General features: G+C 42.5%; 1 protein-coding gene across 1 annotated transcript in view; it reads right to left on the bottom strand.

Annotated features, from left to right (window-relative positions):
* The window catches only part of DNAI1 (dynein axonemal intermediate chain 1), a 137439-nt gene that overhangs the window by 68929 nt on the left and 46401 nt on the right, over nt 1-22109 (bottom strand). The window contains exon 13 of the mRNA XM_085303022.1: nt 12842-13089. Coding sequence (XP_085159148.1) covers nt 12842-13089 — 248 coding nt within the window. The remainder of the gene's footprint in view (nt 1-12841; nt 13090-22109) is intronic.

Genomic DNA, 22109 nt, shown 5'->3' with positions numbered 1-22109 from the left:
CTAATATATACTATTAATAATACTGCAGTCAGTATTAACTGAAAGCTTGCTTTAGTTACAGGCTTATACTCACCATTCCATTAACTTAAAATGTACTTCCAAATATTTCCTCTTCACTTTTATGACCCATGATAATTATAGCTCATTTTGCACCTTCACATCTTCTAGTTTTGTTCCTATGTCTTCACGCTTTTCTCTAATACTCAGCTTTAGACGTGTCTGTTTCTATACTTCAGAGTTCCTTTGCAATTCACTGAAGAGCTCTAGATGCAGCTCCACCGGGCCTTCTCTGCACTTTCTGCCTTTCCTCTGCTCTCAGATAGCCTGCTGTTCTGCCTACCACAACAGTTCAGAGTGCTCGCCCATCTGGCTTCAAACCTGAATTGCRTCACAGTCTCGCACAGGAGCCCATCTGTGAATCATGGGAATGTAAGTGCTTCCCAGCCCCTCCAGAGAGCTAGCAATGCTTTGCAGCAAAAACTCTAGTTACCCAACCATACCCTGGGAGCACATGAGATAGAGAGATTCAGACACTTCTCTGTTACACTCACAGCAGACAAAGACTTTCACCCAAGACCTAGATCAAGGCCTCCCACTAGCAAACATCTGCTTCTTGAGCAGGTACCCAAACACTGCAAGCAAATCACCCCTCAGCTGTCTCTGGCTATACTTGTCCTTGCAGCAAAGCACAGATACAAACCCACTCTCAACTCTGCACCTCCACATGCTCTTCATGGCTTTGGCCAAAATGAAATGCCAGCAGAGCTCTGGGGCTCTCTCGAGGTAGGGGAGCTGAACACRCTCTGTGATTTAGTGAAGGTGCAAGCTCTCATGTATGCAGTTCAGCTGCATCAGCCACATGATGGCTCAGGGCACCAACTGACAGATGAATACAGTGTGGATGCTCAGAATGCCAGAGACCAAACCCTATCCAGCAGTACCCATCCATCTTAAAGCAGAAACACTAAACCTGGTCACCTTTGATCTGCATAAAGTGAAATGGATACTTTCWCCATTTTGCTGATACCCTGTTTTTATACATCTACAGATATGGTAGGCTGCCTCAGCATCACACTGAGGGCTCATGCTAAAGTGGTGATCCATGATAAATTGCTTTATGAGACACTTCTTTTGGAGCCAGGCTGTCCCYTCCTGTGTTCCTGGAGTGAAAGTTCTCCTGAACTCCCCCACTGCCATCTTCGATTTGAGCTAAGCAACAGTTCTCATTTCTTCCTTCTATCACCTCCAAATGTGCTTCTTGTTTGTTCCTGCCAGCTATTCTCAGCTGAACAGCATCTGGAAGCATCAAGTCATTACCAGCAGAGAAATCTTTCACATTCTTTTTCTTCTGTTAATGACAAAGTGTCAGCTTTTTGTTTATTCCCCTCCCCTTATTACTTGCCTCTGCTGTTTGCCCAAGGGATCCACTGTGGTGAAAGTCCCCTAGGACAGTCAGCTGATTCTGAGTTCGTTGATTTTCTGCTTTGCTGAAGCAAATAGCTTGTCCCTCATTAGTGCTGAGACAAAGTAGTGCCTATATAACAAAGACCCCAAATGCCCTCCATCAAGCATACTGCCAGCTATTCTTTGCTCCTTATCAGAGTCGTCAGCCTTGCCCYATAAGTGGGCCCTGCTGCCTCCCTGAGGATCATCTGCCAGCTATCAAAAGTGATGCCAAGGCCTTCACCTGGGGCAGAACACACAAAGAGCAAGGCGGCTCTCCTGAAATCAGTCTCAAGAGACCTGAAAACACCAACTCAGTCACATAGAAAGCACAGGTTACTTCACTCACATGCAAAGTAACACCAGCGTTGGTGGTCGGTGGTTATACATTCCCAACTGACAGGCAGAGCAAGTTTTAGGAATGAGGAGCAGTGCAGTGCRTGGGGCCCCCCATGCAAACTTAGACAGCAGTAAAGTTGTCCTATGTGTAGACTGGAAGAAGGAAGACAGAAAGCCTCACTCCTCACCATGATTAGCTGGGATGAAAGCAAGACTGAGCTAAATCCAGATGACTCACATTGACTCAAGGCAAGAATGAACATCTTAGGGTGCTGTGATAATTGAGGGTAGACTGCTTGCTCCAAGTCTTAGGTCAAAGCAGCCCACTCARTCTCTTTGGCTGAGTCTATACTCTGGGGCAAGAGAGCTCCTGGGTCCTGAGTGCACCTTGGCCATCCAATAGGCCATATGGCAGAAGAAGATTTGGCTCATGCCCTGGCTGGCTTGTTCATCTGAGCTTYCTGCCAAATGTAAATCCAGGAAACAGAAAGGAAGGAGCCACAGTAAGCTCCAGCAGGTGGARGACAACCAGATCTATGGGGCAACCAGTATCATAGAATGATAGAGTGGTAAGGTTGGAAGGGACCTCTGGTAATCATTTAGTCCAACCCTCAGTGTAGCCCATAGAGGGATTGAACCCGCGACCTTGCCATTAGCAACACCACGCTCTAACCAACCGARCTGATCTCGAAACCTGCATGGCACAATACAGCATACAGGGCTTCCTCCCTGCTGTGCACACTCAGCAAAAGAGGTTGCTGGCTTGTATCAAGGCTTGTTATCATTCCTGRTCATTACATCAGGATGTAAACAGCATTYGTGCTGTAGTACRTGTAATAAGAATGAAAAATCTCAGGCAAAATAGCAGTTTCTGTCAACACTGCCATAGAAAGCACAAGTCATGAAAGCACACTTGACTTTGCTTTCAGGAGCCCAGCGATGAATGTCTTGTCCCCTCTCCCTGTCCACATCCTTGAGCTTTAGACACGGTGCTGGTAAAAATATACAGGATAGAAAAATCCAGCAATAACTAAAGAGGAGCAGCTGCCCCAGAAAGGAAAAATCAGGTCTGCCACATGGGGAGAACTGGGCTGCCTGGCCAACTGTCAGCCTCAGGAGTCATTGCAGGTCTTGAAAATTGGCCATTGCCTAAGATGCACGCAGAGGGAAGAAAGTGGAGACTTGCTTTTGAGGCAGTTGTAACCTTTTGGGCCAGGACAGAGGTGCCTACATGGAGCCAAAATTACATGTCCCAGAAAGGTTCATCTGAGCCYCTGACTGTTAGACCCCATTCATCCTTTACACAGAGGAAAGTAGGTCCTACTGCGAACCACATGTAAGGCAGAAGTATTCAATCCTTCTTTGTTTCAGTCCTGAATAAAAAGATAAATTGTGACTAGACATTTAATAAAATTAACTTTAAGACCAGAATGCTGAGATAAGACAGATATTTTCAGCTTAGCAAGGCCTGATGAAAGTCACCCTAGGGTGCTTAAGGTAGCAGTTGAAGCAATCTCTGAATCATTTGCAATTATCTATGAGAAACAGAATACAGGAGAGGTCCTAAAGGACTGGAAAAGAGCAAATAACTCCCCCAGGAAAACCAAAACAAAGCCTGTCTTAAAAGATAGGTAACAGGACTGTAGACCAGTCAGGCTAACTCTGAATCTGAAAACTGGAACAAACAATTAAGTCATCAATACGTAAGTCTCTACAGGATARAAAGATAAAAAACAGTGGATATGGCTTGTCAAGGAAAGATCTTGTCAAACAAAATTGATTTCCTTCTTTGACAAGGTAATGGGTCTAAAGAATTAGAAGGAAGCAACAGATGTGATTTATTTTTAATTTAGTAAGGCCTTAGACATACTCCCTGTGATGTCTTCAGAAGCAAGCTAAGAAAATAAGGTATAGATGTAATTACTGTAAAGTGGATGAGTAATTGAAAAATGAATCTTCAAGAGTAATAATCAGCAATTTCCTGACTTCCTAGGAAAACATCTGTAGATGGATCCCACTAAGGACTGTCCTGGGCCCAACTCTGTTTATCAGTAACTTGCAAAATGGGATATTTGCAGATGATACTAGTTTAGAGGGAGAGGATTTTATTACAGTCAGAACTCAAACTTATCCTTACAAACTACAGTAAGTCTGAAAACAAGGTGAAATTCAATAAAGACAAGTGCAAAGTGCTGCAGACAGGAGAAGAAAGCATATAAACAAGTACAAATTAGAGGACTTCTGGTTCAGTGGCAGTAGTACAGAAAAAGATCAGAGGCTTGTGAGGGAATCAGCAAAATGATACTTTTGGGGAAAAAATACAGAAGTCCTTTTCACATGCATTAAGAGGTGTGTACCATGTAAGACATACTAGGTAATAACTTCAGTCTATTCAGTACTGGGGAAGATAGCTAAATTATTCAGTCTCATTTTGAAAAAAAGCACTTCAGGAATGATATCACAAGACCTGCGATGCCATGGCTGGGAGGAAGGGGACTCTCCTCTCACAGACTCTACCAGTCCTCATTTCTGTGATTCAAGAACAGTTTTCCAGTTCCAAAAATGAAGGTTCAGTCTAATTTTAAATTCAGTCTCATGCTTCATGAGTTTACTGCAACGTCAAGTTCAACCACACTGTGACTGCTTCATTCACTGCAATAGATTCCTTTGTATAACAGACAAGTCTTATGAGTAAAAGTTGATGGAGAGATACAAATAAAAATTACTTTCATTTACATATATATAAAAAACACTTAAAAATAAATCCACTGAAAAATGTTCCTAATCTGAAAATTTGGACTTCTTTTAATGTAAATGTTTCAGCTATGACAGCAGYCTACAGAAAAGGGAAAAGATAAGCACAGCAGAGTTTTCAGTGCTATTCTGTCTTTTGTAGAAAAACAGGTTGATCGTTTACTGTAAAATCATGCAACATGACAGAATGGATCAGCTCAGTGTGCTTAGGAAGTAAACTTGCCCCCCCCCCCCCGACAGAAATCATTAAAGAGAGAAGGTCTACAATGAATATATCTTCCTAATGGTGAGCCAGTAATACTTAAATGCTTGACTGTACTGTTTGCATTAGAGAGGAGATGGTTTAGATTGCTGACAAATGTTGAAGTGTTCAAAAAGCCCAACAGCTTCCAGTCTAGCTTGTGCTTCCTTCATTGCTCTTACGTCTTTAACGAACAGCTCTAGCCCAAAGTACTCCCTGCCATCTTATTTGAAGCAGAAATAGGGACTTACTCTGAGGCCTCCTGACTTCATCTACTGCATTTCTGGGTACACAGTTTTCTTGATAATAAACATGTTAGTTAGGAGAGTCAGAGTGGTGCTTAGATTTGGTTACAGTTGACAGGTACTGAAATGAAGACAGCTTCTTCATCTACAAAGATGTGTGGCAGTATCCAGGACAGTCAGCTTGGCAGGACATTAATTTACCAAGCAAATATGCAGGAGGCAGAATTCTTCAGCCTACTACTATGATAACCCAAAGCATCTCAAAGCAGTCTGGAAAGGAAGGCACAGCACAGGAGCTGATAAGGAGGTCAGGTCCCCGAGAGCCTGGATGCTCCCAGAGCAGCACTCTTCTGCAAGCCGTGAGTTACCTGCTCACGGGTAGCAAGTTGGCTGATGGCTTTATTCATGGGAATAAGGAAACACCAGGCTCATCCGGTGTGAGATGGTTACTCTTGCTGCAGGCAATAGGATGAACTTCCTGCCTAATAATTTACAAATGCCTCCTCTCATTCTAGCAGCATATGACAACTTGCAAGCTTTACTACAGGCCTTCCTCATCTTTGCTCCTCCTCAAAAGTTTCCTCTGTCAAACAGAAGAGGCAGTGGAGGAGYCAGCATGACCACCACCAAGGGAAGCTTTCAGTAGATGTATTCACCACCACTGAGAATTTCACATAAAATAAACTCTCATGTCTTATTTTGCTTCTTAAACACTCCTCTTTTGAAAATCACTTCTCTTCCACAGGTAGATCAAGTGCCTTCTTTGACAGCTTCCTTTTGGTGCTCACAGCCCCAAGCACCATCTCTTGGACATAAATGAACTCAAGAGTGCAAGACCAGTGGACAGAAGAGAAGAATCAGGCCACTGCACTAGTGTGTTCACACACCACATACCTGTTCGAGAGGCAAAAACAGGGTAGTGAAACATCTCCTACCAAAAACATGTTCAGTGATGTTGAAAGTGACTCCAGCACTGAGCTGAGCAGAAGGTATGACCATGAGAGTGACATTCATGCAGGGCAAAGATCTATCCAGAGGCCTGTGCATCATTCATGCTTCAGAGACTCAGACTTACATGAGGAAGCACAGCTCAATTAGAAATGGAATTGGATAGTGCTGGCTCTACCTTCAGTTTGCTTTCTTCCTGCTGAGATTTGGATGCTCTGCTTGGTACAGTGTTTCACCAGGAATCTGCTTGCTTATTCCCCTCACAGTGCTTCCYGCTGCATTTATTAGGCTGGTATGTTAACAACTGAGGAGCAAGGAACCAGACATTAGAGTCTTCCAGTTTGTCCTGTCAGTAGTCCCGTTCCTGTGCCTGACACAACACACAGCTGAATGATGGGTGCCAGAGGCCAGCAAAGCTCTGGGGTATTCAACCTATTGCAATTCACAGCTCGTAGTTTCAATTCTGACTGTGCTCATGGAGAAAGATTTCCAATATACAGACAAAATATGAAGTTCCCTTCTCCATGCGTAGAGAAAGCAGACACACATGGCAAGCAGGCTCACATCCAAATCCTCAAGCTGTCTGATGCTGCTAAATCAGAGATAGCATCTGCAATGTGCCTGAAAGAAGGTTCTCATCATCACAGAATCAAGTAGACTTGCAGCAGGGAAGAGGAAAGCCAGCTCCTGGGCATGCCAGGTGCTGCACACCTCCTAAACTGCAGCTTATCCCAGCCCTGTAGGGTGGCAAGAGGCTGCAAAAGATCCCAATAGATCAGCCATGGCGAGCCCTGCTTCTCACACCTTGCCCTAAATCAATATGGTTTCGCTTACRGTAAGTCCCTGCCCAGCTTGCATCTAGCTCTGCCCTTCTCTCTCTCTTATCTTTATTTCCTCTTCTTCAGTGAAGCACTTCGTCTTTCACAGGCTGAGTCAGCGCTATTAAGACCCATCCGGCCTGTGTGCTTTCTCATCTRTTTTCAGGATCTACCAGTCAGCATCTTAGATGACCAGAGCAGTCACATTTTATAGACCAGCACAGAAATACTYTTCTCCACAAAGATCCGACATAACTTCCTGATTCCTGTTAAATATTCCATTAACTTTTACAATTGTTATAAAGTAATAGAACAGGATTTAAAGATCCAAGCAACCAAAGAAATGCATTATAACTTCTCTGCCACTTGAAACTTCAGACTAACATTTTCCAACATCTCAAGGCCTTTAGGGACTCTYAAATTTTAGGAGTGAAGTTTTCTCTGTGAACTAGCACAACTACAACTAACAAACAAAAAATTATAAATACTTTGCTTATAGGCACCAGAAGAGAAATAAACAGCCTGAAAACCAACAATATAATGCTAGAGAAAAATCTATTTAACAAGCAGTAGTGACAGCAGAAGACAGAAAGAAAGTTCAACATCTGTATGAAGTACAGAGGGAAAAGCAGCATCAAAGGGAAAAAGCTCCTTTTCAAACAAACCTTACGTTATCTGCAAGGGAGGGTTTCAACGCTTTGCAAGATAATGTCTAACTTGTAAGAATCCAGRCCCAAGGTACAGTTTAAAAATAACCAGCTACCAAAACTGAGTCTTTAGAAGGTATGCTCTGATCCTGTCTTAAAAAAAATACAACATTGATGTTACAAGATCAGTGATTTTGTCCATTAATGTCAAAGATACTTAGGAAGAAGTATTTGGGCGCTTATCTTGTCTAATCTTAAAGTAGCTCCAAGAAGTGGTCCAAAAAGTTTTGAACAAACATGCTGCAAAATATCAAGCAGTTCTGYCACAGCACCATGTCCTGCCTCAACCCCCTCAAGGTGACTACGGGAGACCTCTCCATCCCAGAACTGTTACGGCAGTTTATACCTCCTTCCTCTTTTGGCTGGTCTACAACAGTGCASATCACATGAACATGAAGCTGGCAGCATGTGGGGTTCATAGCACATTACATCTGTCCCCTCATTCTCTGCATGTGGTTCTCATAAACCCACCTTGAAGTCCTCCAATCYTCTTGCCACTACAAAGACCAGGGCTCGGGATGCTGAAGTGAGCCTAAGGCTTCAGGATGGACCTCCCTGGCTCAACGGAGCTTTTCCTAATAATGGTGAAACTTGACTGTGTGGGAGACAGGACTTCCTCCAGCACAGCTGCTACTCTACAGTGAACTCTCCCAACTACTAAGGATACCTGGAAAGCTGTAGTTCTTTATCCTGCTTTCTACAGCAAGCACATGGCAACCCTTCCCAAACACAGCCCTTCCTGCCTACATTTCTCTCTAGGCAAGGACAAAGRAGCCAACATATGGCAGATGGTTGTCAGCCACCAAATGCCTCCCAGTGCCACAGCAATGAGTGCAGTGAAAGGCCCTGGACAGTCTAGGGCAGCTGATGCTGCAACAYCCTACTACTGGATGCAGAGTTCACTGCAGGGAGCAGGACTGCAGTTAATGACTGCCCCAGCAAGGCAGTCTCTGCCAGACCAAGGTCGCTGGGCCCCAAGCCCACACTGGCCAGCATGTGGAAGCTCTTACCACACCTCAGCGCTTCTGTCGCTTCTGTGCATGTCTGAATGACTGACATGAAGCTGTAACTCTTTGGTGCGAATGCAGTGGCTTCCCTTCTTTGTGGATATAAAAGGCTAACCAAGTTTTTTGCCCTGCTTTTACTGGGCCAGGTATGCAAGGTAGGGCTGGTAGAAAGAGTAAAGTAGGAGAAAAGTACTGGCAGGTTTTAAAATGAGATTTTACCACTGAACTACTCCCAGAAAATACCCATTTTATGCTCCTTAGCTCTGAAGGCAACAGGATGGGAGTTGAGCCTGTTTTGAGACAGCTGATTTTTATTCTGACCTTGATAGCAGCCTTCTGTCTCTCCTTTTTATTTTCTTTGCATCAAACCCTTTGTTTGCCTGCAGCCAAATAAACACAATATTATGTGAAGCAGTAACATCTCGGAAGCAAAGTATGCTGCAGAAGCTGTTTGTCTGACTGTGGATGACAGATTTATGAGACTGACAGTCATTAGCAAGGAAACAATGTGCTGGTGTGACAGTAGATTACGACAAAATGTTTTTTCTTAAGTGCACGGAATACAGTCAGCTCCCTGGAAAGGCCTTTTTTTGTGGAGCTGTGCCCAGTAGTGGAGAACAGCAGGTTATGCTGACTGTAAAGGCATTCTGTAACTGAACTCATTTACTTCCATCAGCAAAGTAAGATCTTGCTAGGTGAGTCTGAGGCGATGTCATGCATTGTAAGACTCACTGCAGAGTTATTTAAGGACTTAGATAAGAATACAGAAAGCAGAGATACAGAAGAGATCACATAGTTACAGGAAAAATCCCAGTGAAAGAGTCTCAGGTGCGTTTTGTTTGATTTTACACCTGAGATGGGACTTCCACAAATTCTACTGGGAAGCTCTTATGCAAGCTGATACCTCCCCTAGTTTCCCTTGGCAGACTGCAGACTATCAGAATGCTGCTGTGCCCTTTTCATGCTAACAACGAGCATCCCATTTAACCTGAAGGGCATTTGGCAAGGAGTTAGTAAGCAGTGGCCAGTCCTTTCTCCTCCCATGCACAAATATAAGGCAGAAAATAATTCTTTCAAGATGCCATCTGAAGTGCCATGTTGACAGCTCCTCAGGCAGGCCAGATCAGATTTAGTAAATTAACAATGAACAAAGTTGTTTTTCTAACCAACGATCTCTCTAAAGAAATCCCAGGCCAAATCATGCTCATGAGTAAGGCTGCCACAGCTGAGATTTGCTCTAAGCACAGCTGAAAGAAATGTTCCCTTTGCAGCTCTTAGGGTCAATACTCTGCAGTGGGAATTTAGTCAGTAATTCTGATAGTGAGTAACGTTTTTTAAAAAAAAAAAAAAAAAAAAAACTCCCTGCAAGAGTACTGGCTCTGTACTAATCCCAGTGGGAAGCAGGAATAAAGTCCTTCTTTAGATGTGCAACCATGAACTAGAAACACAGTGGAAACAAATCTGTTGAATAAGATATGTTTTAAGAGACAGGAAAACAGCAAAAACAAACTTTGACACAGCAGATAGTTTCAGATACCAATTTTTCTGTTTCTGAAATGCTCAAACTTCCAAACTCTTCAAACTTTCTCAGATGAAAAAGTCTATCTGGATTATTTTAGATCTGCGTAAAATATTTGGTATATCCTAGTGACAAATGGTAAGAAGAAAAGCACTCTCCCCAGCTGTAAATAAATCTAATCATCATCTTTTTTTAAAAAAATGAGGGAGAAAGTAAAGGCAAAGCATGAAGCTGAGAGTGCCTTGCCAGCAGGGTGACACCTCTCCCCAGAGGAGACCGCTTTGGTGGGCTCTGCCAAGGTGTGTGGCAGAGGCTAGTCAAGTCGTACCACTTTGGGCATCCTGATTTACATCCAGAGCCAAACTGTGGGATTTAGCCACAGCCATGAACAGATGTCCTGCCCAGGGGCTTGCTTTCTAGGAGTACTCAGGGCTGGCAGTGATGGAGGGGTGAGGTTTTCGCTGACTGCTTGGATCATTATTTGAAGTGGACGATAGTCTGGGTTTTGCCCAGCAGAACGCCACAGGTTTCACACAGCTTCCCAGGAGCTCACTGCTTTTAAGCTGGCGTTCAGTCAGCTTGTACCACACAGTCAAAGGCAGAGGCCTGAACTCACTGGGAGCTGGGAGATCATTTCCAGTTTTATTTTATCTTTAAGACTGAAGGTTTTGGTAACTAYATTAGCCACACAACACTGAATACATATGTATCCATGTGTCTACRTATGTGTTTATGTCTATGTATGTGTTTATTCCTTTCTGGTTTTGGAATTTAATCAGTTAGTAGTAAAGATTAGAAGTATATAATTTAAAACAAGACAGAATTTTCTATTATTTCACTGCAGTAGGACTTAATACATAGAAAACTCTTGTCAAATACATAAGAAGCCATTGCTATGCACTTTACGAAATGGGGGCCAGTATTAGGCAGACAACCTCATTCTTAGGTAATAGAATTAGAAAATTTGTACTACATTATTTTGGTCTTAATAATAGGCTRTGTTACACTGCCTTTGTTTTATGCAAAGTTACTGAGATATTACTAAGTCATTGAAGATGAAATGGCAAAGAAAAGAACTGTCAGGCTGCTTTACAAACTTCCCATTTTGCTTCTATTGTGAAGGGGACTGTATTGTTTCAAAAAGAATGAACCAAACAGTCCAAAGAACAAGACTCTTATTTTTTGGGGAGGCTTTTGTTACTTTTCTAATCATTCTTTAAAGTCATGGGTTTGCAATCACCATAAAAGTGAGAACTGCACAAGGTAGTCTAGACAAAGAGGCATTCAGACTACCTGGGATATTTGTGTGGGGAGAAACAGAGCATCTTTGAACTAAATCTGAGAAGCCATCATCTTCTGGAACCTTTCAGTGCAGAAGGAGGAATAATAATCCAGTCTCAGCTGAACAAACCATCCTTCATGCCTGTTTTTCTCCCATGAAACGAAATTCAAAAACTCTTTCTAACCTTTTTGGCTGATGTTGACAAATGCCTACAGTTCAGATCTTTCCAATAGAGGTACGAGTTTTTCTGATTGCTGTGCAATCATCTTATTACTACGGCAATGGGAGGAGCTTGCAATTCTTTGCCCTCTGTAATGTGAATATGTGAGTGTGTGTGAATGTGTTCATATGATACATCATATGATAATAACAACCATGGCTGGGGATCCCAAGTAAACCTGAAAGAAGAGCTGAAGGTGTTTCATAGAAGAAAAGCTTTGGCCAAATAAGTAATAATTTTAAAATTTAAGCCTTCTCAGAAATGTTGCATTTGTCCATAAACTCCCTGTTTACAGCAAGCACCAGTCTTGCTCTCGGCAAGTCCTGCATTCATCTGCAGGTCCATCAAGATCCCTTTGTTTCTTGGACTTTTATTGGAAGATGCAATAATAAAGGCCATAATAGCAGGGACAACCTATGTATGGCAAGTGCCAAAGAACAAGGAACTTCAACAGTGTGCCTAGAGGTATGAGTGCCTAACACAGGTGACAGAAATAGTTTTGGTGGTAACATCTGCAGCCCCGGGCAGCAAACCGAAAACACACCCCTGGACCTCAGCAGGCTCATAAAGGTCGTGTTGAAATCTGTGCTGGCACACTTGTGCTGCTCTGAAAGAGATCAGAAGCACACACTCCTTCCAGTGCTCCAATTTTAACTCAAGTTACAGTGTAGACATAGCTATAAAGCCAGCTGGATGTAACAATATATTCATCCTAGCCCTTTCCAATACCCTCTGTCTGGAGACTCTTTGTAACAGATGCCAGGGAGGTATTTTAAAAGGCATTAGTTCAAGAGCATCACCTGCACATCACAATACCTAATTCACTAGAACTCTTCAAGGTCAATGACAGAGTTGCATTTTGAATCCCAACAGCAGCTAGTTTCATGAGGAGCTGTCCCTAGGCCAGCTGGGTCCCAGCACAGGTCTCTTTTAGGACCAGTTATGTGYTTTACACTCTGCTCATTAGTGGCTGCCCTTTGAGTTTGTATTTGGAAAATAAATAGCATTGAAAGCTAGTATATACAGAAGAGACTAGTTCCTCCCCAAACAGAAGTCATTTTAAAATAATGAAAATTAATGAGAAATAATTATTTAAAGCAGAGGTTTGCTCACATGTTTAGTTTCTGTTGAGGACCAAGGATTCATCCAATTTCTTTACATTTCTGTATAGTTCCAAAGTAATTTTAAGTATCACATTTGAATCAGCCACTAATGCCTATATTAAACCAACACATCTGCCTCTACAGCACTTTTCCCTGCTGTGCCCAAACTCAGCACAATTAAAAGACAAGTTAGAGGAAAGGAAAAGCATGCCTACCTGCCACACTGGGTCCGTGTGCTTTCCTGACTTAGCACTACTCTTGTAGCTAGGTTGGGAGCTTGGCTTCTTCAGGTTGTAGATGGCCACATTGCCGTCATAAAAGCCTACTGCCACGAGGTGGGGGTGGTCACCGTGGATGTCCAGACACATGATGCCACTCTCACTGCTGAAGATGTACTCGGGGAAGGACGGGTTCTTCATGGTGTACAGCAGGAGCATGCCCCGGCTCTGTTTCATGAAGTCATCTAAGCAAAGAGTTTCACTGTCATATCAGTTTTCCAGATTTTCTACTATTGAGACATATGATCCGACAGCACTGACCTATGCCTAAAATCAATCTGAACACAAGATCATGTGGGAAAGACTTCAATTACAGGACTGAACAGTCATGTTGGGGTGCCTAGATCTGAACAGCCTTTTCTCCAGCGATATGCCAGCCCCAGGACATGGGGACAATGTGCTAGCGCAGAAAAACTATTATTTTTGCAGCTTGTTTCTATAATGGAAAATTGAGAGACCTTGGAGGGCAAATGCATTCAAAACTCCTGGACACTTACTTCTTTGAGTTTGGATTTCATTAACATTGCACACACGGAGACAGAACCAAGGATAGATGCATTTCAATTTCWGTATTGGCAGTGTTTGATATTTACAGCCTCTTCTGCTTCTTCAGAGAAAAACATGTCATTTAAGTAYGTACACAGAATCACATCCACTGCCATTACACATAACTGTGCGATGCACAAGTCACTGCAGCTTTATTTTCAATTTATAGCCAACATCTTCTCCTTATTTTGCAAAAAAGTTCTCTTTTGCTGAATATTTCCATTTTCTTTTCCACTTATTTTTACCTTTCCTTTYTGCAGTCTGCAATTAGCTCTCCCTGTTCTCAGCAAGGCCATTTTTCTTTCATTTTTATCATGTCCGGACTGTCCTCTGCAGTTCTTAGGTTTTTTGCTTGTCTAAAAAATAATTTCCAAACTCTTTTAAAGGGGTATAAAAGCTGTTGATGCAGAAAAGCTCCCCAGAAGTAAAGAAGGAGCTTTCCTAACCTATCAAAACAGTGCTCTCTCTCAGGGAATCCTAGCCATCCTTCCAAGTGCTATTTTTTGCTTTGGCATGTAGCATATGGGAAACAAACTTACCACTTTTTTGTGCTTCGACCAGCTACTATATGTTGTATTTCCAGAATAGTCACCCTCTTAAAAGTACTTCTTATCTTGCCTAACATTTTGACCRGCCTGCAGGATAACGACTTGGTAAGTGCATACCCAGAGATAACATTAATTTCAAAGAACTCTCCTTGGCAGTGAGCTGTTCCTAAATCAGCCTGTAGATACAGATGTTGCTTCCCTCAAACTTATCAGGGCCATATGAAGAACATCTGAAAAATTAGTAAAGTAACCCATACATCAACAAAACTATCAGTGCAGCTCATTTGGACATGTTCTAACTTTTGAAGTACAAAGTGCTCCTTCTCATGGGATCCTCTGTAGACCAGAGCCAGGCAGGGGAAAAGGTTTCCTTACTTTGCAGAAGTGTGAGATACCAATACTGGCATCGTTTTAGAAGTACCAGAACCCAAACAATGATTTTTAACATATTATTTGGAAARGGGGGGAGCTTATTCCTAGAATTCTAGCTGAAAAGAAAATAAACTTGCTTTCTGTCAGAGATCTGCGCTATCCTTCTCCAAATTCATAGAACTGCCTTTGTTCTTAGCAAACTAATGTAAKCAAAACGTCACTAAGTCTAGGTCCTAGGGTGTAGGTTCAGATAAAGAAGAATCCCTCTTCTCCTCAGCAGAAGAAACAAGGCTGCAAGGTTGTGCAGGCGACCTACTAGGAGCGACTCACAGGGGAAGTATCTAGGAAGTCAAATCTGCTAGACGGAACTCATTTCTTGCTCTAGTTTCTCCTGGAATGTGCTGAACAACATGGCATATTCCAAAGAGTCCACAGTACACATTCACTTTCTGTCTGAGGACACCAAGCTGTGCACAGACAGCAGAGAGASATCTCCAGGGACTGAGTCAGCCCACTAAAGACCTGAACTGTTTTCTGGAGGTGCCTCTTTGTTGATCTGGCAGGATTACAGGCCAGCCTCATTCCTCAATTAACTGATGGGACAGAGCAGGGCCTTTTTGTGGTAAAACACTTCAGTAGCATCAGCAAATCTACCTGGAGAAAGTTAGCCTCAAAGAGGAAAGCAAGGCCTTAGAAGAAGCTCTAACAGGGGTGACATACAGGATTCAATTTGCAGATTAAGACTCCTAATGCAGATCTACCGGTGGCTGTCTGCCAGTTTGCTTAGAGCCTAAGCTCCCACTGCGATCAGTAGAGATCAATCAATTCACTTCACTGAGTGTAGAAAACTCACCTTAGAGAAGATCCTTATATTCGGTCTGCTGACTTACTCTCCTGGCTCCACTGACTGTAAGGGCAAAGACCCGACTCCCACCCATTCCCTCCTTTGTGTTATGAAATACACTGGATATAGGTTAAATCATAGATACATGAATACTTCAGATAAGCCTAGATAAWATGTTTGCTAATATAGAGCCTATTTCTGATGAAAGGCAAAGTGATGAGAATAATCCACAATTAACACTAGAGCATGGCATACAAATCCCAGTAAAACAATAACCACCGGAGAATAAGCATATAAATCCATTTAGGGAACGGTGAATTCTCATCCAGAATCCTAAGATGTGACATACCAACATCCTCTTTAATAAATGAAAAATAGAAGCTGATTTCATTAGCAATATTCAATATTCCAGAAAGCACATAACCAAAGTAGCATATCCAAGTAACAGTTTTAATGCACGGATTTTTCAAGTGGAAGGTTTGTGTGTTTCCSTAAAACCTGGAAGAGCACTACAGCCTGCTCCAAATCCTGCGTACTCCAGCTCTCAAGATGTTGGTTACTTAGTGAAGCAATGTTAAAAGAGTCTACACCATGCAGCGGAGCAAAGGGTGCAGAGCCGAAGTAGCAGCAGCTGGAGAGCTGAGACAGCTCCTCTACTCGATGCTGCTGTGCACTATTATGGATGCTTCCAAGATACAAAGCCTGGAAATAACCGAGATACTTGATGGTTGTTCTGAAAAACATGCCAGCAGGAGTCGTTCTACTTTCAGGAAGACACAAGGCAGCACAGTAGTAAGAAGACGGCAAACAGACTCTTGCCCTAATGAGGAAGAACTGTATGTGATGAGGATCCTAAATGTCCATTTGAGTGGAGGTTAAATTTCAGATCCTGTCACAGAACAAGGGTATGTGGGAAGAAAAGCTTTGCTAATGAAAGYAGCATATAATATTAATACTGGGCTCAACCTGGAGAGCTGAGTCTGTAAGCATTACATGTAATCAAAATAGCTTTCAAACCAACTGTTACTGCTGTATAAAATATTCATCTGCATTTGCACTTAGAGGTGGGCAGATTCAGCCCAAACCCTTTTTCAGAAAAAGTCAAATTCAGTTATAGCAATATGATTCGGGATATAATTGTGGCATCACCACATGATGAAAAAAAAAAAGTGAAAAACATCTAAATGTTTCATTCTGGTATTTTGCTAAATGTCCATTTTACTAGATTTTTCATTTATATTTTCCTTCAGTTGAATTTAAAAGCACCAATAAATGCTGAACATCATATAAAAGTATTTTGTTTGTTGAACAGAAAAAACCCTTCTCTTTTGGTTCAGCAACGACCATCAGGCGCACATGGATTTCATCCATTTCTTAAGAAATGCTTGGTGGGTGGAACCAGTCAGCTCAATGCAACAGTATCTTCAAGTTAGAAACCATAATGCTTGTGGTAAATCCTGCATTAGCACAGTAAATCTCAAAGTGAGGACCCTCAGTCATCATCAGTCAAAGTAGAGATTTTTACTACACAAGAAGCCAATGCTACAGATTCTTATTTGATAAAATGGTAAATTATTCTCTCTTTGGAGGATCCAAAACCCCCAAATACTGCAACCTTACATCTTAAATCCTATGATACACAGCTTTTTATAAATGAAGACCCCAAGCTGTCTAGCTGATATGACTCAAGCCAAGAAATCACCACACTAAAAGCAAACATTGCTGCTTAAAATCTGTCCTTTCTCCTCCGAGATCCCATCTAAAAGAAAAAGTAACATGAGGAAGCACAACTGTGAGCAGGTACTTGTTTCTGAGCATCACAGCTGCACAAGCACACATATTTTCCTTTCCTCAATATATCCATGCTTTGATGAGCTTGTTGGCTGGGCCTCCCTCCTTTTGGCTTAAATTTCTGAGAAGCCAAAGGAATGGGCTGACTGTGCTTTACACCAGAGCACCGGTAATATGATCTCTTCTGCAGAGATCTGTTTCAAAGACAAAAGTTGTGGTACCCAGAGAAGTGGCTCAGTTGTTTACATGCCTTTAAAATCTTTAAAGGACAGAAGAGGTTTACTACAGGCCAGCAAATTTTCCCAAGCAAACAGAGACCTATAAAACCCTGAGCACAGGCTAAGCATAAGCCTGTGTGGCACAGAGAGATGACTGAGCAAGCCACAAATTAATGAATTCTCAAAGCACTTTTTTCCTCTACCAGTGAGTAAAACCTGGGCAGTGTGGCACTGAGCACTGCCTAATCTACCCTGCTGCAAAGCGAGATGAATAAGCTTGTGCTGCTTCAGCAAGACTCTCTCCTAGCTTGCTTAAATAGCTCAGCCAGCTCCACTCTACACTGTAGTTTCGAAAGGGACGTCCCGAAGGAAAAGTGGCTGGCACTTCGAGCTCCACTGTATGCCAACAGTTTAGGAAAATGAGAAGGAGTTCAGAAAAATCATGTATCTCCTTTTTATTGCCAAGAGAGTGAGAAAGGCCCGTGGAGYGGACTGCCAAAGGCATGTCAGCAAGCTGGAGGAACGGGGAGCAGAACTTAGGATGTCACAGGGGTCTGCTCAAAGTGGCSCTGCCCCAGGATCCCTGAGAAATCCCAACAGGGATCTCTGATGCCTCCTGTGTTTCTATTCCCTCTGAACGCCCAGATGCACTCGTGTATATTACTGTATTGATACACTGTGGCTCTGAACCACATTGTGGTTCGGAAAAAGACTAACACAGAACTTTCAAAACCACCCCTGCCTATTAAAAAAAAAAAAAAAAAAAAAAAGTTTTGAGAATTCATTAATTTGTAACGTAACTTTACGCCAGAAAAGCCTGGCCTTCTTTATATCACAGCCCACAAAAGTCACTGGTATGTACTGTTTTGAGTTCTGTAACTTTTTTTTGGCGAGTACACACATTCCTCATTGGAAGACATCAAGAGTCTGAGAAGGCATTGTGTTCCTGGGTAGTTTGCTTCAGTGCTTAATCACTCTGAGTGATTAAAAATTGCAGCTAATTTTTCATTTGACCTATCTGGCTTTTCCTCCCCACTGTTAATTCTTATTAGGCCTCTCTCTGCTGGATTAAGGACTTCTTTCTTATCTGGTGTTCTCTCTTCATTAAGATACTTAGAAACTGAAYGCCTGTCACCTTTCAGCCTGTTTTCGATAACCTTCACAGACTGAACTCCTCAATAGTCTCACTTACTTCTACCAGTTCTGCATACAGAGACCTGCTTAAGCAAGAAGCAGGGAACCAACACGAGCCTTGTCACACCAGACCAAGGCACTGTCTTCACAGCTGTGAAGAGAAAGCTGCTTTTCAACAGACTAGGAGAGAAGTAGGAAAAAAAAGGGCTTTCCACAGAAACGCAGAATACGTCACATGACTGGGATTTGTGTTAAGGGTGGGTAAAATTCATTTGCAATCTGGATTTCAGCTGGATATTGTCCTCTGTTCACCCCTAAACCATCTTCTGCAGCACTTGAATCAGCTTGAGGCTCTTTGCTGAACTGTTTTCATTTTTTATGCCTCCTTCAAAAAATGTTGGCTCCAGAACCACACACAATATTCCAGCATTAGTCTCACTAATGCTTAAATCATATCTCTGCTGCCACTCAAGACTCCCAGTTTGCATTCCAGGATCATGCTAGCCCTCCTTGCCAAAATATCACATTGAGAACTCAAATTCAGTGTTTGCTCACAAAAGCCTATCTTTTTAGAGCTGCTGCTCTCCACGACATGGCACTCCTGCTTGTTTATAGAGGTATAATGTTATGTTTGTCTGCATTAGAATGCATTCGGTTTGAATAATTCCAGTTTAACAACAGATCAATCACTGTGTACAACAGCCCTGTTCCCAGTATGATTTACAACTCCACCTGCTTCTTCATCAGCTACACGTCGGTTGTGAGTTCGTATTTCCAACCAGAGGACCAACGAAAATAATGCCTAGCTCCAGGCCTACTGCTGATCTCACAGCACCCCCTCAGAGAAACTGTATCAGATAATAACTTGACCAGCATTTATTTTGTGACATCTGTCAGTGGGAGTTGAATCCCGCTGCTGAGACCACCTGCATTTGGCTGAACTCAGTGAGTAGAGACATTTCCCACCCCTGAGAAAAATGGACACATCCTGCAGACAGCAACACTGACTTTGCAAGATCTGCAAGCTCTGAGGGATCCCATCAGTCTGGTGCAGGCAAATCGTAGATCATTTTGGTTTCTGTTAATTCAGATGTTTGGAAGTCATCATTTAACATCTTGCCTGACATCTTTCACCAATTGCGGGACTAATTCCTGGTATTTCTGATCAAGCTAATGTTATCAGCTGTGGGTCTGTTTAGGAAGTACAGAACTTGCTGTTCAGATAGGAGAGAGAAAAATTGATTTTCTAAGTTTTTTGGACATTTCAGAAAAGACAAAATCGACAGGTGACAAGACAGGTTGTATTTATATACACCCTGAGGCCGTGTCATAGTCCTAATAACTGCTGTGGGCTCCACACCCATCAGAAGCAAACCATACATCTAAGAAAACAGACTGATAGATAAAAACAACCTTTAAGGAAACAAGCTGTCAGGTGCATGTGTATCTTACTCTAAAATATTGTCTGGCAAAGTAACACAAGAGACACTACAGTCATCTGGGCCAGCAGAAATGAGAGCTCCAGAAAATGCCTGGAACGATGCACTCTTTGCCATTGCATTGGCGAGCAGAGGTTCATGAGCAGACAAGAACAAGAGAGAAAGGGATGAAAAGAGGCAGTGCCTCCTTGAAAACAGCAGGACCATTGGACTTGCAGCTCAGTTTTCCTGGAGTTCACATAAAGGAGAGCAGGTGAGCATTAGAAAAGAGAAGGAATATAACCTGGGCTGCGTTTTCAGTGTTATATGTAAAACCAGACTTTTCTCATTCAGATCAGACAGGGTTTTGCATGATAGGTCTAGCAGGCACCAGAATTTTCTTTTTAAATCTGCTCCTTTAAATAATGTACTTTAAAAAGTTTAATTTCACAATGCAAATACTAAGAGTGCAACTGCCCCTATGTTACGAATGCTAATTTACACCTTGAAGATATTCATACAATAGCAAAAGATTGTCCATCTGATGAAGGGGCAAGCTGAGGAACTGGAGATTTGTATTCCAGACCTAGCTCTGCCAAGACTGGCTAATGTGGTCTCAGTCCTTTCCTCTCTATGCTTCACTTCACAGCACCTCTGAGGATACACATCACAGATGGGGAGGAAAAGGGAGTGACAGATGGGGCTATAAAAGTTCCATATATCAATAACATCAACAGCACTGCATTTATGTTTTATCCCTGAGACAGACAGACTAATAGTTTCACATAATGCATTCACAATAATATGGAGAAAAGCCAGTGCAACCACAGAATAGCAAGTCCCAAGCTCCACTTTCCAGAATGCCTCCAGGACTTGGTGACTTTTTTAACTTCACACTTAGTATTCTGATGCACTTTGCTCAGGTCCCATACATCACTTCCAAACATTGCTCAATATTTTTTGCTCAAAGCTTTTTTCTAGAGGTAAAAGCTTCAGCACTTCAGCCTCATTGTCCAGCTTTCTCAGAGGTTCGCTTCTTAAGAGTTCTGATCTTTTGCTGCTTCATTGTGTCCACCATGACTCCCTTCTCTCACACCTTGGAGAGGACTTCAGATGTTGACTCAAAGTGACTCAATCTCCATGACCCTTAGGTCCTCAGAATTGAGGGAGTGAAGGATACTTCCCAGTCCCAACATCTGGGAGAACATGCAGAGTGCTCTGGAGCTGGGAAAGTAAGCAAGTGCTCACCCCACTGTTACATATTTGGCAGCAATCAGCACAAACAACTGAATTCTTATTCCTGTCTTTCTTGTTTTGGTCAGCTTAGGCCACGGTCTTAACAGTGTTTCACCATTTAATGCCTGAGGGTCTGTTTCCTCTATCACTGCCCTGAAAAACTGAGATACTTGAACAGCATTTGCCACCAACAAAATATTTAAGAGTGCCATCAAGTGGCCAAACGCTTCTTAGCAGTGAGTGGTTTCCAACAGCCACACGCTGCTCTGAAATCTCCAGGATTGGGCAACAAATGGACATCTATAAATGTGCCTCCTCTGGATAATCACACCAGCCTGCTGTAACTGCAAACAAGCCAGGCTGCCTGCATCCAAGTATTTTTGACCTGATGAGCTCTGAAGGGGATGTGGGCACTGCAGGAGATGCTTATGTATTCCATAATTAAAGGAAAGAAACATTAGTGTTTTATGATGGTGCTGCAGCCTCTTGAAAGCAGACAGATGCCTGAAGAGGTGGACATGTACAGACCAGACCACGGAGGAGGCAATCAGAAATGATACAGCTGCTTAGAGAACTTCTGAAAACATTTGGCAGAAGAGCCAGATTTGACTGAGGGGCAAAGAGACAGCTGAGYAACACGTTACACACACAGGCTACCCTGCAGTCAGCTTTGCACAGGTATGTACTTCAAGCAACAGTGAATATAAGAGCTGCCCTAACAGCTCAGACATCTGTGCCTATCCTGTTCCCAGCATCAGATGCTTAGGAAAGAGAATAAAAACAGGGCATAAAAACAGTTATATCTTTCCAGAATACTGTCTAGATGCCTAACCAGTTTGTGGTTAAGCATCTCCCAAGTCCCAAATGCTCCTCTCCCCACTTCTGTGTGCAGCAGCCATCCTCAGACCATTATGCCAGGACTGTACCTTTCCGCATGTCTCATTGTGTACAGCTAGTATACACACCAGATAATCAGTCCTTCTCACAGTAATTTTTTTTTTTTTGGATTGTTTTATTTTTAGTGCATGAAATGTTTTGAGTCTGAAGTATATCTGTGAAGCAGATGATTGGTCATTAGTCTAAATGGGTTTTAAGAGC

The sequence above is a fragment of the Rhea americana genome, unplaced genomic scaffold (assembly GCF_003343005.1).
Source record: "Rhea americana isolate MKP2758 unplaced genomic scaffold, rheAme1 scaffold_196, whole genome shotgun sequence".
In the NCBI taxonomy this organism is placed as follows: domain Eukaryota; kingdom Metazoa; phylum Chordata; class Aves; order Rheiformes; family Rheidae; genus Rhea; species Rhea americana.
The sequence above is the reverse complement of the archived record's forward strand: the minus strand, read 5'-3'. Positions and strand labels throughout refer to the sequence as shown.